Genomic DNA, 20,555 nt, shown 5'->3' on the forward strand with positions numbered 1-20,555 from the left:
AAACAACCACCATGAAGACGGTTGCACAGAATTTGGCACTGGTTTCGATTGTTGTGGCACTCATCTTTCCTTATTAAACTATAACGAGCATCATTGTCTATTTTGATCAACTGATCAAAGATCGAGCTACTTTCAGGTGTTATTCCTGTATTGTTCCATCGAGGAATTGTGAAAGAATCTCAGTGTGCTACACTTACATTTTACCATTCACACTTTCTACTGATTATTGGATAACCTCAGCAGCAACTAATTAGAATTTACCATTGAGGAATGTGCTTTTTAAATGAGATCATTGATACTATAGGGGACTAACCTTGGGATCGCTGAGCAACGTCCTCAATCAATTAGTAGCTATCTAGATTCATCATCGTACTGACAGAGAATGGGTTTTCTTCCTTGTTTGGAATGGTAGATCATGTGTTGGCGAAATTACTAGCAATCTTAATGCGCCATGTGACAAGCATAATGAAAAGCATAAATGACATAATCAAGAGGACTACAACAACTAAATAATAACAGTATCACAGCGAGGTTCTGGACACATACATTAAAAAAAAATCAATGATGTAAACAAGGAAACGGATTTAAACTGGAAGCACCAATAAACGAATGAACTCTCCAGTCAGCCACACCAGAATGGACGTGCAATTGGTTGTTACTAACAATGACTATAAAAGCAGCCTGACAATGAATGCGGTCCTTAATGAAAACTGTTCCTGCAAAATGGTAAGTTCAACAAGGTTTGCTTTTTCATTCATTTTTCTCGGGAGATTAAATAGGTTGAGCAGACTCCTGATGCAGTGGATGAGATATGGCCTATGAAAGGAACTAACTTGTTTAGGTGAATGGGCTTTTCCTCTTTATATTCTTGTTTCCTGAGAATGTGAGTCCTTTTAGAAGCCGAGCGGCCTGGGTGTTACAATGCCAGGCATTGAGGGTGTGGTGGTTTTTATAAAGCTATAACTTTTCTTTAACCTCATCACCACTAGAGCTGTTTTTCCTTGAAGGGGGCACCAGTACTTAAATAATAAAAAGGTCGAGTCCCACACCTCTAGATCAATGAACAAGGGGTAGGGAGGGTGGGAGTTTTTGCATGTGAAGGACAAGTGTATTGTCAAAATCTCAAAACCCCTATTGGATGTAGGTAATCCATGTTATTCATCATCCTTCACTTGTTACTGTTCTTCTCAACCTTCTTGTGATGCGAAAGACTAACTTTTAATGAAAGATGTGTGTGTGTGTGGAAAACCAGATCCACATCTCGATCATTGGGTCGGATTTCTTCCATCAAACAATGCAAAATTTTCACTGTTTGTTTTAATCCCTTCAGAAAATTCACACAATGAATTCTGTATAGTGACTAAATGGTTCCAGAGAACGGCCATCTCAGCCTGCGATCATGGGCATTAGAGACAGAAAGGGCTTTGTAACAGCCAGTACAAATACTGAATAGAAGCCAGGAGTACAGATCAAAACAGAGGCGGAGGAGGGAATGTTAACAACACATGTCAAAAATGACACTACCAGCCAGTTAGATTTGTAAATATCAATAACACAACTTGCCTTAAGTGATTGAACGAATTACTGTTCCAGCCTCCGATTTCACATGGCAGTATGAAGTCAAATGTTGTATTATTCAGGCAGAGTAAGTCAGGGGCTGATATTGAGCTGAGGATAGTGGGACAGCTGTTGTGTAGTGTATCACAATGCTTTGAACACTTGTTCTTTCAAATGATCTTTAGTCATGAGGCAGTTAGGTGGTAAAAGATGCCCCGTGGCAGGGCCCATGACCCAGGAAGAAGCTGACTGGCTCTTTTTCCAAACTAAATGTTCCGTTGGTCCGGTCAGTGTGTATATCCAGCCGTTAGTACAGGGCCTGAGGTTTACCCTAACGAAGGATCACGGAGTCCTTGATTTAAGCTGCACTACATTGTTCCCTCCTGCCCATTAAAAGAAAGACTTGCATTTATATAGCACCTTTCACGACCACCGGACGTCTCAAAGCGCTTTATAACCAATTAAGTATTTTTTTAAGTGGAGTCGCTGTTGTAATGTGGGAAACGCAGCAGCCAATTTGCACACAACAAGCTCCCACAAACAGCAATGTGATAATGACCAGATAATCTGTTTTTGTTATGTTGGTTGAGGGATAAATATTGGCCAGGACACCGGGGATAACTCCCCTGCTCTTCTTCAAAATGGTGCCATGGGATCTTTTACGTCCACCTGAGAAACGGTTTAACGTCTCATCCAAAAGACAGCACCTCCGACAGTGCAGCACTCCCTCAGCACTGCACTGGAGTGTCAGCCTAGCTTTTTGCGCTCAAATCCCTGGAGTGGGATTTAAACCCACAACCTTCTGACTCAGAGGCAAGTGTGCTACCAGCTGACATGGGGAAGTGCTGAGTGGAGGCTATAGAGTCTGAGCGAGATTAGTCATCGACTGCTGTCACCTTCTTTCTACTAACGTAGGCAGAAGTCTGCTTGGGGAGAGAAAAAGGTGGGTTTCATACACTCCATAACAAACTATATTTGCGCTGCAAGTGAATCATGATCTTATTAATTTTGCTCGTTTAAATTTGTATGAATTGCTAACATGATTGAGGAACTACCAATGGCTGAGTTGAGTCAGAAATGAGACTTCATTCCCACACCTGAATAAAGTATTTAGTTGAAGGGCTAGCAATGAAACAATTGACCAGACCCCTCACAATTGATGTGCACTATTCACAACATTCTCATAGAATGCTACAGTGCAGAAACAGGCCAGTTGACCCATCAAGGATGTGCTGGTGTTTTTCTCCACATGAGCCACCTATTCTAACTCCACTCTCCTGCTCAGTCCTCATGCCTTTTAATATTCCTTTTTTTAGACAACCCAGTGACACTTTTTCTGTTTCACAAGCTACGCAACCTCCACATTGGTTCAACTGAATTCTGTTTCACAAATACCTCTGTGCTTGCACTCTGGCAGTTGCAAAGGATGTAACAATTCCCCAGTGTTTTTTTTAAATTCTGTGCATTAGGCAAATATTGTTCCAGGTATTAAAAACTACACACATTCTGGAATGTGGCAGTGTGATCTTCTCGCTGGCAACAGCGGGAGCAGAAATGGAATTTCTTTTTGTTGATCAGTTTCATTCAGTGATGCTAGTTTTTATGCTTTAACTTTACAACATTGTATTCTGTAGGTGGTTGTGGATATTGTACATTAACCATCTCTACTTTCCCATCCCCCTCAATGGGTTTTGTGCAGTTATTTTATTTAAAAGTAGGTTAGAAAAACATTAAACTGGATATTAATCTCCAGCACTATAACCCCTCTGGATTCTCCGTTGCTCTGAGTCTGGCATCTTCCCGCTCCCCTTGCCCTCCATTCTCAGCTGTGCCTAGGCCCCATGTTCTGGAATTCCCGCCCTAAACTCCTCTGCCCCTTCACCTCCCTCTCCTCCCCTTAAGCCACAGCATTGACCAAGCTTTTGGTCACTCCTCTCCGTCTTTGGTTAGTGTCTGTTTATTTTCCTCATGCCTCTGTGAAGGGCCCTTCGGCCGGTTTTTCTACATTCCATTGTATCAATGCAAGTTGTTGTATTGTGATCCATTGAATAGCACATTTTAAGACTTACCCATTTCCAGTTTGTTACAGTAAAAAGAGGAGACATAGGGTAGGTATGTCTACAAGGTATTGCATCCTATATTGCCCAGATTCTTGACTTGGTGTAATGCACATGTTTTTTTTATTCTGGTCTATTTTCACATCTGTAACAAAAAAAAAATCAATAATATTTAAAATAGTATGAATCCTTAAAATATATATTTTTTATGATAAGCTAATCCTGTAACTGGCCACTTGGTGGAGTGGTGAGTTTGGCATCATTTTAGTGGAGCTTAAATTCATGCATTAAGTGGCTCAACAACAGGGTGTGGTGGCCTGAGACAGCTCGAACAAGGATACGTGACTCTGAGTTCACCCCAATGGCTGCTGGGGACAAGTCACCAATTTACTACAGTCTAACATTCTACAACACAGAAGAGAGATCCAGGTAAGAGCAGGAGAGAGAGAGCGATCCACAGCCAGGAGAACTGGTGCACGTATTTGGTGTGAAATGTTTGCATTAACACTGAACATTGTGGTGCTCCTTGCACAAACCTGGAGCTGTAACTTACTGTTGGCTACTTTTGTGTTGCTGGTTCAATCATAATCTTGTAGAGGACTGATGGCCTGGCCGAATCTCTTCCCGTTGTAATGGAAATCGGCTTTCTCGGCCAGTTGTCAATGATCTGGAATTCACATTAAGCAACACTATTCTAAGTTTTCCAGGTAGTATACCTTTTCTTTGCATCAGATGTTCTGCCTCACTTCTTTGATCTCCATGTACCTGAGGATTGGCCCATTGCCAAATAGGGACCAGGACCAACATTCCTTTGAAAGCTGTGATCCTCCCTGTTTCTCCCCCACTGCACAGTACAGTCACAGATCTCAGTTCTTTTACTCCAGTCATCAGCAGCAGCATTTCTGAGCTACCCGTTGCTGCTAGTGTCAGTTTCTGTTGGGTTACAATACCATCCGTCCTTTGAGTCTGTGTCAACATAAGCCCCAGTACTGTGCATTTCTTGGTTATCGGTTACAACTGTGTTTTGATTGAATTAAAGACACTTCAAGCTTTATAATGCTATGGATTGAAGTTTTAAGTGTTCTACTGTGCAGTCTTTCCAGTTGGTGACAGTCATCACATGTATCTCTCTTCTTATCAGGAGTACCATCAAGGACTGTAAAGCTTGCTGAACCTTTCCAGACAGCCGCACTGAGAAAGAATGAAGTGTTTTCAGATTATCCTTAAGGCCACAATGGCTCAATTAAATGTACAACCTCCAAACACTAGGAGTGAGCCTTTTAGAATTAGATTCTCAAGCCAAATAACAGGTACTCCAGCCAGAAAGAGACTCTTCTAGTACTATCTCTGCACGGAACTGACACAAGACCATTGGTCAGACTCTGTATTGTCTTGCTGGACTGAAGGTAAGAGCCAATGGCCTAATCTGCTATTGGAAGAGTCTATTAATAGCTGAGATGGAGCTGATTCTCTACAGCATATAAGCCTGGAGATTTGGAGAGGACTATGCTTGGCATGGTTGCTTCAGTGGTGAATAAATCTGAAATCCGGACACCAAGATCTATTGGTAACAACAGCTTGTGGTATTTTCAAATGAATGGGGATATTGATTTAACCGTTTCGCATGGCCTGCGAGGCTCCATCATATACATAGATACATAGAAGATAGGAGCAGGAGTAGGCCATTCGGCCCTTCGTGCCTGCTCCGCCATTCGATGAGATCATGGCTGATCCTTTAATTCAGTATCCCGTCCCCGCCTTCTCTCCGTAACCCTTAACCCCTTTTGCCCGTAGAAATATATCTAATTCCCTCTTAAATATATTTAATGAGCTGGCGTACACTGCCCTCTGTGGCAATGAGTTCCACAGGTTCACCACTCTCTGAGTGAAGAAATTCCCCCTCATCTCTGTCCTAAATGGTTTAGCCCTTATCCTTAAATTATGTCCTCTAGTTCTGTTCTCACCCGCCAAGGGAAACATTCCTTCTGCATCCAGTCTGTCTAGACCTGTCAGAATTTTATACACTTCTATGAGGTCCCCTCTCAATCTTCTAAACTCCAGTGTGTACATCCCTAAACTACATAGTCTCTCCTCATAGGTCATTCCCGCCATTCCTGGTATCAGCCTGGTGAATCGCCGCTGCACCCCCTCCATGGCAAGAACATCCTTCCTCAGATGAGGCGACCAAAACTGTACACAGTACTCGAGGTGTGGTCTCACCAGTGCCCTGTACAGCTGCAGCAAGGTATCCCTGTTCCTGTATTCTAACCCTTTTGCTATGAAGGCCAGCATACCGTTTGCCTTCTTGACCGCCTGTTGCACCTGCATGCTCGCCTTCAGTGACTGGTGTACAAGAACACCCAGGTCTCTCTGTACTTCCCCCTCTCCCAATCTATTGCCATTTAAATAATAATTTGCCCTCCCGTTCCTGCACCCAAGGTGGATAACTTCGCACTTGTCCACATTATAGTGCATCTGCCATTTATCCGCCCAATCGCCCAGTCTGTCCAAATCGCTCTGGAGCTTCCTGGTCTCTTCCTCTGAGCCCACCCCCCCTCCTAGTTTAGTGTCGTCTGCAAATTTGGAAATGCTGCATCCGACTCCCTGATCCAGGTCATTAATGTAAATTGTGAACAGCTGGGGGCCCAGGACAGATCCCTGTGGTACCCCACTTGTTACTGCCTGCCATTCAGAAAATGAGCCTAAGCAGCCCACAAGGTCTAAAAGCTTGGACATTCCTGCCCTAGCTGGATTAAAAAGACAATACGAAGTGAAATCTATATATTTTTAAACAAGTAGTATTTATATAGCGCCTTTAACGTAGTAAAACGTCTCAAGGTGCTGCACAGGAGTATTTTAAGACAACAAATTTGACACCGAGCCACAAGGATAAATTAGGGCAGGTGACCAAAAGCTTGGTCAAAGAGGTAGGTTTTAAGGAGCGTCTTAAAGGAGGAAAGAGGGAGCGAGGTGAACAGGTTTAGGCAGGGAATTCCAGAACTTGGGGCCTAGGCAACAGAAGGCACAGCCACCAAAGGTTGAACAATTCTAATCAGGGATGCTCAAGAGGGTAGAATTAGAGGAGCGCAGATATATCCGGAGGGGGGGGGGTGGGTTGTGGGGCTGGAGGAGATTACAGAGATGGGAAGGGGCGGGGCCATGGAGGGATTTGAAAACAAGGATGTGAATTTTGAAATCGAGGCGCTGCTTAATCGGGAGCCAATGTAGGTCAGCGAGCACAGGGGTGATGGGCGAACGGGACTTGGTGTGGGTTAGGACACGGGCAGCTGAGTTTTGGATGACCTCAAGTTTACATAGGGTAGAATGTGGGAGGCCAGCCAGGAGTGCGTTGGAATAGTCAAGTCTAGAGGTAACAAAGGCATAGATGAGGGTTTCAGCAGCGGATGAGCTGAAGCCAGGAAAGAGATGGGCGATGTTACGGAGGTGGAAGTAGACGATCTTTGTTATGCTGCGGACATGTGGTCGCTAGCTCATTTCAGGGTCAAATATGACACCAAGATTGCGAACAATGTGGTTCAGCCTCCGACAGATGTTCGGGAGCGGGATGGAGTCAGTGGCTAGGGAACAGTTTGTGGCGGGGACTCAAAACAATGGCTTCGGTCTTCCGAATATTTAATTTTTTAAAATTTGTTTATGGAATGTGGGCGTCGCTGGCAAGGCCAGCATTTATTGCCCATCCCTAGTTGCCCTTGAGAAGGTGGTGGTGAGCCGCCGCCTTGAACCGCTGCAGTCCGTGTGGTGAAGGTACTCCTACAGTGCTGTTAGGTAGGGAGTTCCAGGGTTTTGACCCAGTGACGATGAAGGAATGGCGATATACTTCTAAGTCAGGATGGTGTGTGACTTGGAGGGGAACTTGGAGGTGGTGGTGATCCCATGCGCCTGCTGCCCTTGTCCTTCTAGGTGGAAGTGGTTGTGGGTTTGGGAGGTGCTGCCAAAGAAGCCTTGGTGAGTTGCTGCAGTACATCTTGTAGATGGTACACACTGCAGCCACGGTACGCTGCTGGTTGAGGGAGTGAATGTTTAAGGTGGTGGATGGGGTGCCAATCAAACGGGCTGCTTTGTCCTGGATGGTGTTGAGCTTCCGAGTGTTGTTGCAGCTGCACTCATCCAGGCAAGTGGAGAGTATTCCATCACACTCCTTACTTGTGCCTTGTAGATGGTGGAAAGGCTTTGGGGTGTCAGGAGGTGAGCCACTCGCTGCAGAATACCTAGCCTCTGACCTGCTCTTGTTGCCACAGTATTTGTGTTTCTGGTCAATGGTGACCCCCGAGGATGTTGATGGTGGGGGATTCAGCGATGGTAATGATGTTGAATGTCAAGGGGAGGTGGTTAGACTCTCGCTTGTTGGAGATAGTCATTGGCTGGCACTTCTGTGGCACGAATGTTACCTGCCACTTATCAGCCCAAGCCTGAACGTCGTCCAGGTCTTGTTGCATGTAGGCATTGACTGCTTCATTATCTGAGGAGTTGTGAATGGCGTTGAACACTAGTCATCAGCGAACATCCCCATTTCTGACCTTATGTTGGAGGGAAGGTCATTGATGAAGCAGCTGAAGATGGTTGGACCTCGGACACTGCTCTGAGGAACTCCTGCAGCGATGTCCTGGGGCTCTGATGATTGACCTTCAATCACCACAACCATCTTCCTTTGTGCTAGGTATGACTCCAGCCAGTGGAGCATTTTCCCCGATTCCCATTGACTTCAGTTTCATTAGAGCTCCTTGATGCTACACTCGGTCAAATGCTGCCTTGATGTCCAGGGCAGTCACTCTCACCTCACCTCTGGAGTTCAGCTCCTTTGTCCATGTTTGGACCAAGGCTGTAATGAGGTCGGGAGCCGAGTGGTCTTGGCGGAACCCAAACTGGGCATCAGTGAGCAGGTTATTGGTGAGTAAGTGCTGCTTGATAGCACTGTCACAGAATCACAGAAACCCCACAGTGCAGATAGAGGCCATTTCGGCCCATCGAGCCTGCACTGACACACATCCCACCCGATCCCCGTAACCCCACGTATTTAATCCCCCTAACACTAAGGGTCAATTTATCATAGCCAATCAACCTAACTCACACATCTTTGGACTGTGGGAGGAAACCGGAGCACCCGGAGGAAACCCACGCAAACACGGGGAGAATGTGCAAACTCCACACAGACAGTCGCCCGAGGCCAGATTCGAACCCGGGTCCCTGGCGCTGTGAGGCAACAGTGCTAACCACTATGCCACCGTGCTGCCCACCCCTGTCGATGACACCTTCCATCACTTTGCTGATGGCTGAGAGTAGACTGATGGGGCGGTAATTGGCCGGATTGGATTCGTCCTGCTTTTTGTGGACAGGACATACCTGGGCAGTTTTCCACATTGTCGGATAGATGCCAGTGTTGTAGCTGTACTGGAACAGTTTGGCTAGAGGCTGAAAGATTTGTAGATTTTTGTTTCTAGTCCACTTGGCACCAAAGCTAGTATTCAGTGATGAAGGAAGATGATTGAAAGCAAGCCAGTGTGGTACCTTCTTTAAAAAATGGCGAAACAAACCTGGGTAATTATCACTTTTTAACATTCTTTATTAGTCTTTAATCAATAACTAGGAAAATAATGGAACCTACCATCAGGACCAAACTTAAAGAATAGTTATATGGAAATATTTTAGTAAATGATGATGGCAGGCTGGGGAGACGGACTAAGTGCCCCAGGGCTTGATGCTGAGCCACCCACTGTTTCTAATCTACATAAATAACTGAAATCCAAAAATATTATGGAACTTCATGGATGGTAGCTGGGTAGTCAGGACCAATGAAGTCAGCTATGGAAGTGTGGAAGGATCTAGACAAAACTTATAAATTGCCAGATTTCAGGCAGATGAAATTCCATTCAGTTAAATGTAAGGTGTTAAACATTAGAACAATGGGAGGGGCATACACAATGAATGGTGTTGAACTAGCAATAGGAGAAACCAAGAGAATCTGGGAGTGATAGTGGACTTAATACTTGGTATGTTCAGTCATTACAGAGCAGCAATCAACAAACAGAATGAGCTATATTGCCAAATAAATGGAATATGATTTGGTCTCCTGACCTAAGGAAGGATATATTTGCCTTGGGGCGAGTGCAACAAAGGTTCACTAGATTGTTCCTGTGCTATGAGGGTTGTCCTCTGAGGAGAGATTGAGTAGAATGGGCCTATATTCTCTGGCGTTTAGAAGAATGAGAGGTGATCTCATTGAAATATATAACATTCTTCGAGGGCTTGACCGGGTAGATGCTGAGCGGCTGTTTCCCCTAACTGGAGAGGCTGGAAATAGGGGGCATAGTCTCAGGATAAGGGGTCGGCCATTTAAGACTGAGATGGGGAGGAATTTCTTCACTCAGGGTTGTGAATCTTTGGAATTCTCTGCCCCAAAGGACTGTGGATGCTCAGTCGTTGAGTATATTCAAGGCTGAGATAGATTTTTGGACTCTCGGGGAATCGAGGGATATGGGGATCGGGTGGGAAAGTGGAGTTGAGGTCGAAGATCAGCCATGATCTTATTGAATGGCGGAGCAGGCTTGAGGGGCCGTATGACATACTCCTGCTTCTATTTCTTATGTTAATATAAATCTGAGGCTGTTTTGCTGAAGCAGTATAGTTGTTTATTCAGACTGTACCTTGAGTAATGTACTCGGTTCAGGTCATCAAAGTACAAAGGAAACATCTAAGAGGTGCAGCGATGGTTCTGGTATCATAGGACTGCGTTCTGAGGAACGATTAGAAAATCTAAGGAATGAGCCAAATGCGAGGGAATTGAATAAAGGCAAGCAAGATACAAAGTGGACCAGAAAAGATTAATCCTGCACATTATTGTATGTTAAACTAGGACAAGGGAATATAGATACAAACTAATAATGGGCAAGTTCCGGCTTGAGGTTGGGAAGGACTTCAGTGCACACAGTGATTGATTAATAGCTGGAATGGCCTTCCGAGTAGGTTAAGGAAGCAAAAACACTGGCACCATTCAAGAAGCAGTTGTGTGAAACATAGAAGATAGGAGCAGGAGTAGGCCATTCGGCCCTTCGAGCCTGTTCCGCCATTCAATGAGATCATGGCTGATCATCCAAATTCAGTACCCTGTCCCTGCCTTCTCCCCATATCCCTTGATCCCTTTGGCCTTAAGAAATATATCCAACTCCTTCTTGAATATATTTAATGAACTGGCCTCCACTGCCCTCTGTGGCAGAGAATTCCACAGGTTCACCACTCTCTGGGTGAAGAAATTCCTCCTCATTTCAGTCCTAAATGGGGTACCCCTTATCCTTAGACTATGACCCCTGGTTCTGGACTCCCCGGCCATCAGAAACATCCTTCCTGCATCTAGTCTGTCCAGGCCTGACAGAATTTTATAGGTTTCGATGAGATCCCCTCTCAATCTTCTAAACTCCAGTGAGTATAAGCCCAATCGACACAATCTCTCCTCATACGTCATTCCTGCCATCCCAGGTATCAGCCTGGTGAATCTTCGCTGCACTCCTTCCATGGCAAGAAAGTCCTTCCTCAGATAAGGCGACCAAAACTGCACACAGTACTCAAGGTGCGGTCTCACCAAGGCCCTGTACAACTGCAGCAAGACATCCTTATTCCTGTATTCGAACCCTCTTGCTACGAAGGCCAACATACCATTTGCCTTCTTAACCGCCTGCTGCACCTGCATGCTTACCTTCAGCGACTGGTGCACAAGAACACCCAGGTCTCTTTGCACTTCCCCTTCTCCCAATCTATTGCCATTCAAAAAATAATCTGCCTTCCTGTTTTTGCCACCAAAGTGGATAACCTCACATTTATCCACATTATAGTGGGCAGAAACACGGCAAATGCAATCACCCAACCTGTCCAAATCGTACTGGAGTTTCATGACATCCTCCTCACAGCATACCCTCCCACCCAGCTTTGTGTCGTCTGCAAATTTGGAGATATTACATCCAATTCCCTCGTCCAGATCATTAATATATATTGTGAACAGCTGGGGTCCTAGGACCGATCCTTGCGGTACCCCACTAGTCACTGCCTGCCACTCGGAAAACGACCCGTTTATTCCAACTCTTTGCTTTCTATCTGCCAACCAGTTCTCTATCCAAGTCAATACCTTGCCCCCAATCCCATGTGCCTTAATTTTGCATGCTAATCTCTTATGCTATAGAACCATGGGTTCCTATGGAAGGATTAGTTTGATGGCCCGAATGGCCTGTCTGTACTGTGTTGGCCTTCAGTTTAGTTAGAGAGTTCAACGCAGTATCAACTTGCCATGGCAAATTGTGTACTGTTGTGGGATATTTGGAATTCTCTCTCTTTGCATTATGTAATCGTTCTTGCAGTGCTTTACTGGAATGATGTGAGTCTCTCTTTTATCCATTTTGATTACTTTTGATTGTCTTAACTTTAGTTAGAAGGACTTGTAAAAAGCCAAAAGTGTAGTTTAAAAAAAAAAAAAAAAAAAATTGCAATGAAGGAGACAAATAACAAATGAAAGCAATTATTTTGCAGTTGCTTATGCTGCATCATGGCAAACTAATTGTGAGTGAATTGAAATGCTTTTTTGGAGAATATAATTATTTACCAAGAGAGGAAATATCCAAATGAATCAATTTTCACAAACAGCAACTGTCGGGCTCCACTTGAGTCTGGCTGGCAATAAATGCTGGCATATCTAAACTCACCCTGGACATGCTGTGACCTAACTGACTGTTGTAAATGGGTCAAATGCTTCTTAATCCTGGCTAGGTGCAGTTTTGCGATAATGCCAGAGATGGCATTTCCACTGGTGCGGTGTACTTCAATTCCATTCATCTGTGTGGCTTTTTTGCTAGGAATTATTTACAGCTGTTTATAGTAAAGCACTACCAATTTGTGTGTTCTGTATTTCGTAAAAGGATATAATAGCAGTCTTCAGTCCATTTTCACATCAATGTTCAGAGCATCAAATTGGATGCTTGATTTAAGGAAGCATTACCCTGTTGTTTTCCATTCCAAACCTAATTTAATTGTGAAGAAATACTTTGGACCATTGTTTCTGTTTGAAACTGTTGCAGAGATGAACCAATTCTTAATCTGTCACAGACAGAAGTTTCCTAATTTATTTCTGATATCTTGCAGATGGCCAAGGTTAGAAAATAAATGAAATGCACCTGAAATTAACTGCCAATCACTGATTAGAGTCATAGTCATAACGGCACAGAAGGAGGCCATTTGGCCCATCGAGTCCGTGCCGGCTCTCTGTAGAGCAATCCAGTCAGTCCCATTCCCCCGCTCTGTCCCTGTAGCCCTGCAAGTTTATTTCCCTCAAGTGCCTATCCAGTGTCCCCTTGTAAACATTGAGTGTCTCCGCTTCCACCACTTCCGTCGGCAGCAAATTCCAGGTCAACACTCGCTGTGTAACAGTTTTTCCTCACGTCCCCCCTGTATCTCTTGCCTAAAACCTTAAATCTGTGTCCCCTAGTCCCTGTACCATCAATTAGTGGGAACAGCCTTTCCCCGTCTAGCCTATCCAAACCCGTCATAATCTTGTACACCTCTATCAAATCACCCATCAACCTCCTTTGCTCTAATGAAAACAAATCCAGCTTCTCCAACCTGTCCTTGTAGCTAAGATTCTCCCATCCCCGGAACCATTCTGGTAAGTCTCCTTTGTACCCTCTCGAGGACCTTCACATCTTTCCTAAAGTGTGGTGATCAGAACTGGAAGATGTTAGTTGTGTTTTTTTTTTAATGCACTTGAGTTTCTTCAGGAATTGTGATGTCCTAGGGCATCACTCCCGTGGTCTACATTTAGGATGTTTAAATGTTTTGAGTTTGTGATTGGGACTGTGTCCCCTTAATATGGTTTGAACAAAAGACTTAAAAAAATAAAAAATAAAAATAAAAATAAAAATTAGGGGGATTGTTTCACTTGAAACAAAAGAACAAGTAAACCTTTTAAGGACTAGATTTTTGCAGAGTGGGGATGGTAAATGAGACCAAACTCTGAATGGCGGATTCCCTGCTTTTTAGACTGGGGAACGATAAATTTAAGCCACCTGATCTGTGGTAAATGGAAATCCTGTAGATTAATTGGCTTAACTAGAAATTAACCACATGACTTTTCTTAATGAGTCGAGCATTATTTTATACTGAGGAAAATGGAAGTGAAAATCCCATTGACCTGTAAACTCAAAGAATTTGAAGGACTTTAAGAACAAAGCTGAAGGTACAAATCTCCTGAACACTATCTGAGCATCATTAAACAGGGAAATAAATTTCATCCCAAAAATGTCAAAAACCACAAGAGATGCTGAAGATTGTTTTTAAATGTCTCAGTTATTTAAAAAGAGGGACGATAGAAACTCCAGAATAATGGGCTGCAACATCACGGAGTGTTGTGGCGTCGAGGGAGAAAACTGTTGTCCATAGCGGGATTAAAGGGGGGCCTTCACCTTGGGCCTTTTTTGATGGACCACTAAAGGTGACGCTGGGTTGTCCCAAGGTCACCAAGCAAGAATCATCACAACAGGTGCCCCTTTTAGGACCCCACTAACATAGGAAGGAAACGTATGGTCCAATCAAATCTAAGAGAGGCCAAATGAGCAACAAAGTGGCTTTCACCTTGGGACCAGGGCATGGGGTGGGATCCTGGATTGAGCCCTAAAGCAGTACCATTACAAACAGTGAGGGAGGGACTGCAATTTAATCTGAACTGCTCCAGAACTATCGAGCTCTGTAGAAATCGTGCCACAAACTGGTAAACCTGCAGTCCTAGGCCCCAACATTCCTGGGGGGTGGGGTGGGGGTTACCACATTTCAAAGGCAGGGTCATTTGCACAGATATGGTAGGCACATTGTGCATGCAAGGGTGATTCGGTGTCACCTGCCTTGAACTGCCAGCCGGAACGTTGCTCCAGCGAAGAGGAGGTCCAGCGAGGGCCGAATGAAACGTCTGCTCTTCACACTTTCTGCTTCCAATGTAGCAAGTGGTCATGTTGGGGATGGTAACGGATCCCCTCTGTGATTGATCGCCTTTCTCTAGTAATGAGTTGGCGTCTCTTAAGGCCCTCAGCAGGACTCATGCCAGCTCTCCACTGGCGAGAGTGTCGCTGAGGCCTAACAAGAGCGTAAGGGTGGAATTCCCAGATTGGCCCAAGAAGTCCCCAGACACAGCCTCGTGAAAGGGTGGAGGCGGCCTGGTGGGACAGCTGCTCTTTCCCCTCCCCATGGAATTTAAAGGGTCAGTGCAAACGGGGAAGAATCCCAGTGTAGCTGGCTTCCACCCCAGATCCCTGGCAACCCCCGATAGCCTGCTCCAAAGCCTCTCTTGATTCTACCAAGTGATCAGTCACTCGTTCAATGTGTGAGGAAAACCCAGAATGACTCTTCTTCTTGTTTTTGCCCCAACCCACCTTCTCGGGGAAACGTTCATTTTATGTGGAATTGGTGAAAACCTGCAGTTTACAACACTTTAATGTGTTGTGCCACTAAGTTGCCTTTTGTGAATGGGTTTGCACGAAGATCCTGGAATTGAGACTATCCAGAGCATTGTCTATATCGTGGTGGCGCCATAAATCATAAATGTTTGCAGGCATGGAGCCTGTTGGTGACTTCAGTACTGGCCAGTGACCCTTTAAGAAATCCATGATAAATCTCTTTTTTTAATCTGAGGTCACTAAAATGAGAGCACCAGATACACAAGCTTGCATTTACAAAGCCCTGCCTTGTTGCTGAAACATGGGTTGTATTGGGTGACACTTTATGCCCTTTCTCATTGGTCACTGTTAAGAATCAGTGATTGTCAGCAGATCAGTTGGTTTTGTGGTTTGAATTCAGTTAGCTCGGCTCAAATGGAGCTGAATATCCAAACTGAGGAAGATGTGCTCGTCCCTGATTTAAATGACTAATCCCACACCATTGCGAAACAATGTTCTGATGAGCTGAATGAAGTCTCCCAGAGAGATGAGTCTGAAAGAATTAAATAAGATTAATATCTCTGCTGCTTTTGGTTACTTGGTGTTTTTAATTTACAAAGTCACATTTAAGTGTCTCTCTAATTTCTTTTAATTAAAAAAAATATATATTTATATTCTTAAGTCTGCTTTTGTGATCTTAAGGTCGATCTTCCTCTCCTGGTGCTGTCTGGGAGAAATTGGTGAAGAGCACATGAGAAGTGCAATCTGGGACAACCTAGAGCTCCATGCCTGAACTGGCTCATGGGCCTAATTAAAATAAAGGAAGCGCCAAGTGGGCACACTTCGGGCAGGATTGACTGCAAGAGGAAGTCTGGGCAGGTCCCGGGCCTTAACTTGTCAACCGTGGCTCAGTGGGTAGCACACTCTCCCCGGAGTCAGAAGGTTGTGGGTTCAAGTCCCGCTCCAGGGACTTGTGCACATGAAGCTAGGCTGACACTCCAGTGCAGTGCTGAGGGGAGTGCTGCACTGTCGGAGGTGCCGTCTTTCAGATGAGACGTTAAACCGAGGCCCCGTCCGCCCTCAGGCAGACGTAAAAGATCCCATGGCACTATTTCGAAGAGGAGCAGGGGAGTTATCCTTCGTGTCCTGGCCAATTTTAATCCCTCAACCAACCTAACAAAAACAGATTATCTGGTCTTTTTCACATTGCTGTTTGTGGGAGCTTGCTGTGTGCAAATTGGCTGCTGCGTCTCCCACATTACAACAGTGACTGCACTCCAAAAGTACTTCATTGGCTGTAAAATGCTTTGAGACGTCTGGTGGCTGTGAAAGGCGCTATATAAATGCAAGTCTTTTTTAAAGGAACCAGCATTAAAGGGGCAGTCACAGTTAAAGCCTCCTGGGAGAGCCAGATGGCTTTTGCTTTTTAGTAGGTAATGGGGGCAGGACTTTTTTTCTGGAGACTTTTTGATAAAGAATGGTAATTTCTTAAATTACTATCCAATGCCCGAGGCTGTGAATTGTATATTGATGGACTCGACATTTAATTAAATATTTCATCCCCTTTGAATGAATTTTTGCTGGGATGGCAGCAGCAGCATTGAAGCAATAGCCTGGGCACCCCTGCAATCTGCCTTGCAGGGGGAGCTGGTTAAAGGGTGGCACCATGATGCCAAGGAGTCGATCGAGGAACAGGAAAAACATGATGATGATGAAGAAGAAGAAGAATGGTATGGGAATAGGAGTAGATACTTGTTTGACTGTGAGGGTTCTCTATTTATTCTAGGTGGCATGGAGCAGTGGCACCGTCGGGGAGAGTTTCTACTTTGTGGTAGGGAATCAGTTGTTCATAACTCGGGAGAGGCCAAGCGAATAACTTCAGCAGCTGTCATGGGGGTTTGTCTGTCGCCATTTGCCTCCAAATAAGTCATATCGCAAGAAGAAGGGTGGCGCAGCACTGAACACTGCCTCCATCACGAGGTGTAAAAGGCTAACCACATTCTGCAACATGTCCTGAAGCTGCAAACCCATTTTTGTTTAATTCAAAAAGCCAAAAGAAAGACCTTTTCTTGGCAAGACCAGCTTGTCCATTAAGACTGAAAACAGCAGCGCAGGAATCAGTAGCATCGGGACTTCCTGGGAACAGTCTGCCCCCGATCTGCACCTGTTTGAGGAAATTGGAGTGCAGAGGTCTTTGATATTCAGTTGCACAAAGTTTACAGCTCCTGTTCCCTCTTCAGGTACAAATGCTAGAAAAGCCCTCAAGGAAGTTTTGTGTGCCATGTTGTTTAGGAGCAAAGGATTGGTGCTGACTTTTTTTTCCCTCTGTATTGCACCCATTTTTTTCAGGCACAATGTGGGAGCAGGGCAGAGGGAAGTTGGCCCTCTTATCTCCTGTTTGGTGCCTGAAGTGGTTTCAGATGTGACATGACCCATTGACTGCTCCACTGGCTCAATTTCTCCTGCCACTAGATGTTGTGCATAAATTAATATTTTTTAAGTTGAGTGAAATTAATGCTTATACAAAACGATTTACTCTGAAATTAATCAGATATACTGAAAGAGACTCTACTGTGGTCGATTAGTATTATCTACATTTCACTAAATGCAACTGCTGCATCTCCGCTGTTGTTGATTGCAGGGCTGAGGTCAGGAAGTACGCTTGCCCTTTGCTACACTCTACTTCCCTCCCAAGATGCTTTTGCACTATAGGCAGACATTTAGTTCTCCCTCCATTAGCTGCACTCCCAAGTGTAAGCCAGTTGTGGTTTACAGAGCTAATGGGATTGTTAATCTCAAAAATGTAGGTCTACAAATGTTGAAGCCCTGGTTTTGGTGAAATGAATGCAGGAGGCCTGCCCTGCATGTTTGCACGCTGGGTTTCTGCGTTGTATGGCGTAGCCCAGCGTGCTTATTAAAGAGTGGTTCCTGCGGGGTATGCAGTCTAAAAGCAGGAGAGGGGCGCGTGAGGTGTCTCCAGGAACAGGATCCCCCCAGAACCTGATGTTGCAGCATGTGCCACACGAGGTTATTAAACAAAATTAGGGCTCATGGGATTGGGCGTAATATACTAGCATGGATTGAGGATTGGTTAATGGACAGAAAACAGAGAGTAGGAATAAACTTGTCATTTTCAGGTTGGCAGGCTATAACTAGTGGGGTACCGCAAGGATCAATGCTTGGGCCTCAGCTATTCACAATCTACATCAATGATTTGGATGAGGGGACCAAATGTAATATATCCAAGTTTGCTGATGATACAAAGCTGGGTGGGAATGTAAGTTGTGAGGAGGATGCAAGGAGGCTTCAAAGGGATATAGACAGGCTAAGTGAGTGGGCAAGAACATTGCAAATGGAATATAATGTGGAGAAATGTGAAATTATCCACTTTGGTAGGAAAAATAGAAAAGCAGAGTTTTTTAAATGGTGAGAGATTGGGAAATGTTGGTGTTCAGAGGGACCTGGGTGTCCTTGTACACGAATCACTGAAAGTTAACAAGCAGGTACAGCAAGCAATTAGTAAAGCAAATGGTATGTTGGCCTTTATTACAAGAGGATTTGATTTGAGTATAAGAGTAAAGACGTCTTACTGCAATTATATAGGGCCCTGGTGAGACCACACCTGGAGTATTGTGTACAACTTTGGTCTCCTTACCAAAGGAAGGATATACTTGCCATAGAGGGAGTGCAACGAAGGTTCACCAGACTGGTTCCTGGGATGGGGGGATTGTCCTATGAGGAGAGATTGAGTAGACTAGGCCTATATTCCCTAGAGTTTAGAAGAATGAGAGGTGATCTCATTGAAACATACAAAATTCTTACAGGGCTTGACAGGGTAGATGCTGGGAGTATGTTTCCCCTGGCTGGGGAGTCTCGAACTAGAGGTCAGTCTCAGAATAAGGGTTTGGCCATTTAGGACTGAGATGAGGAGAAATTTCTTCACTCCGAGGGTGGTGAATCTTTGGAATTCTCTACCCCAGAGGGCTGTGGAGGCTCAGTTGTTGAGTATATTTAAGATAGAGATCGATAGATTTTTGAATATTAAGGGATATGGGGATAGTTCAGGAAAGTGGAGATGAGGTAGAAGATCAGCCATGATCTTATTGAATGACGGAGCAGGCTCGAAGGGCCAAATGGCCTACTCCTGCTCCTATTTCTTATGTTCTTATCGTCATTGCGTTTTCTCTACGCCTGGGTCTGTCCATGGTATCTAACTCTACTGTCCTATTGTATCTGCTGCTACTGCTTTATCATTGTCCCTTTCCCTACTTAACCTGTAAAAACCACCAGCACATGTTCTACAATTGTATCATAATTGGAAGGTCAGTGATGTCACCGTAACGATGCTGCTGCAGTAGTTACTTTGCTGTAAACACTCGAGGCAGGTTGGATCCAAATGGTAGGGATTCCTCATTGGAAAAGAGGGTTTACGTTCGCCCAAATGCTCACTATGGATCTAAGCCTAACGTGTACCAAGTTTTGTATTTGTGCTGGTTCTTGTCACTGCTGTATAAATGGGACTGTGCCTAAACCACCACTTAGCTTGCCTTTACTGGTACTGGCCCAGAGCCCTGCCAATCAAATATGGAACAATCAGACATCACAGGAGTACTGTTGGCCAATGAAATTGCTGGAAAGTAACACCAGCCCTTGAAGGGTTGCGTAATTACTATTGGCCAATAAGCTGACTCAATCGGGACAGTGGTGTCCAAATTAGGGTCCATGTTTTGAAACTGGACCAAGTACTCAGGGTATCCAGCTCCCTGTCCCTATCTCCCATTGTTGCTGCTCTGTAGGAATGTTGGCAGGAATTCTTGAGATAGCATAAATTTTGCACTGATAAGGTGCAGCAGTATTCATTCCTAGTATTCATTCCCAGAGCAGTAAGCAATATGACATAGCACTAGGAGGAGAAAAGCTGAGAACCATGATAAAAGCAGTAGTGTGGCAGTGTAAAATTGAGAGAGGGGGCAACAATGCCAGTGTGAAACTGGGAAGTGGAGGAGAAGATTGCCACCTTGGACTGCTAGGGAACAGGAAGGGAGAAAAGTACTAAAGCATCAAAAGAATGTGAAAAGGGTAAGAAACCCTGGGCCATTCTCAGCAGGTGACCAGTAATAACGGAGGTAGCAGTAATAGACAACTCTTGACATGTAGCCCTTGGGCTCCGTGGTGAGAAACTGAGTTACCCACAAAGACAAGGTTTGGCCACCCTGATATGCAGATAAATCAGTTCTGTGGAAATTCAGCTTTTTCAGTGTAATCTCAGTGGATGTTGTTGATATATGATGAGTATTCTCCCTTCCCGACCACATATAGTTAATTAAATACTGAGTTGCATCACCGCAGGCTTTGATAATGTCGGTGTGAGTCTCTCCCCTCCAGGAGGGCATTAATGAAGGTAACCAAAAAGGAGATTACAGCAGTAATAATGTGGCACTTAGGAACTGGCTTAGCAACATATTCTTCCATTTTTCAAGCTTCCTCACTTGCCGTATGTTGCTTAAACTCCCAGTGGCTA

At 44.6% G+C, this 20,555-nt stretch overlaps 1 protein-coding gene across 2 annotated transcripts in view; it reads left to right on the forward strand.

The window, feature by feature from the left end:
* The first annotated feature begins 536 nt into the window (after nt 1-536).
* Nucleotides 537-20,555, forward strand: part of zbtb38 (zinc finger and BTB domain containing 38) — a 61,736-nt gene continuing 41,717 nt past the window's right edge. Inside the window, exon 1 of one of the 2 annotated variants that reach the window (XM_085989920.1) lies at nt 537-726. In XM_085989920.1, the coding sequence (XP_085846046.1) occupies nt 610-726 (117 nt within the window). In that variant the 5' untranslated portion in view covers nt 537-609. Of the gene's footprint in view, nt 727-16,838; nt 17,275-20,555 lie in introns of those variants that run through there. The other variant, XM_085989924.1, reaches the window with a different exon arrangement.

Source organism: Somniosus microcephalus, chromosome 6, assembly GCF_052327205.1.
Source record: "Somniosus microcephalus isolate GS21.2 chromosome 6, FLI_Smic_1.0, whole genome shotgun sequence".
NCBI lineage: Eukaryota > Metazoa > Chordata > Chondrichthyes > Squaliformes > Somniosidae > Somniosus > Somniosus microcephalus.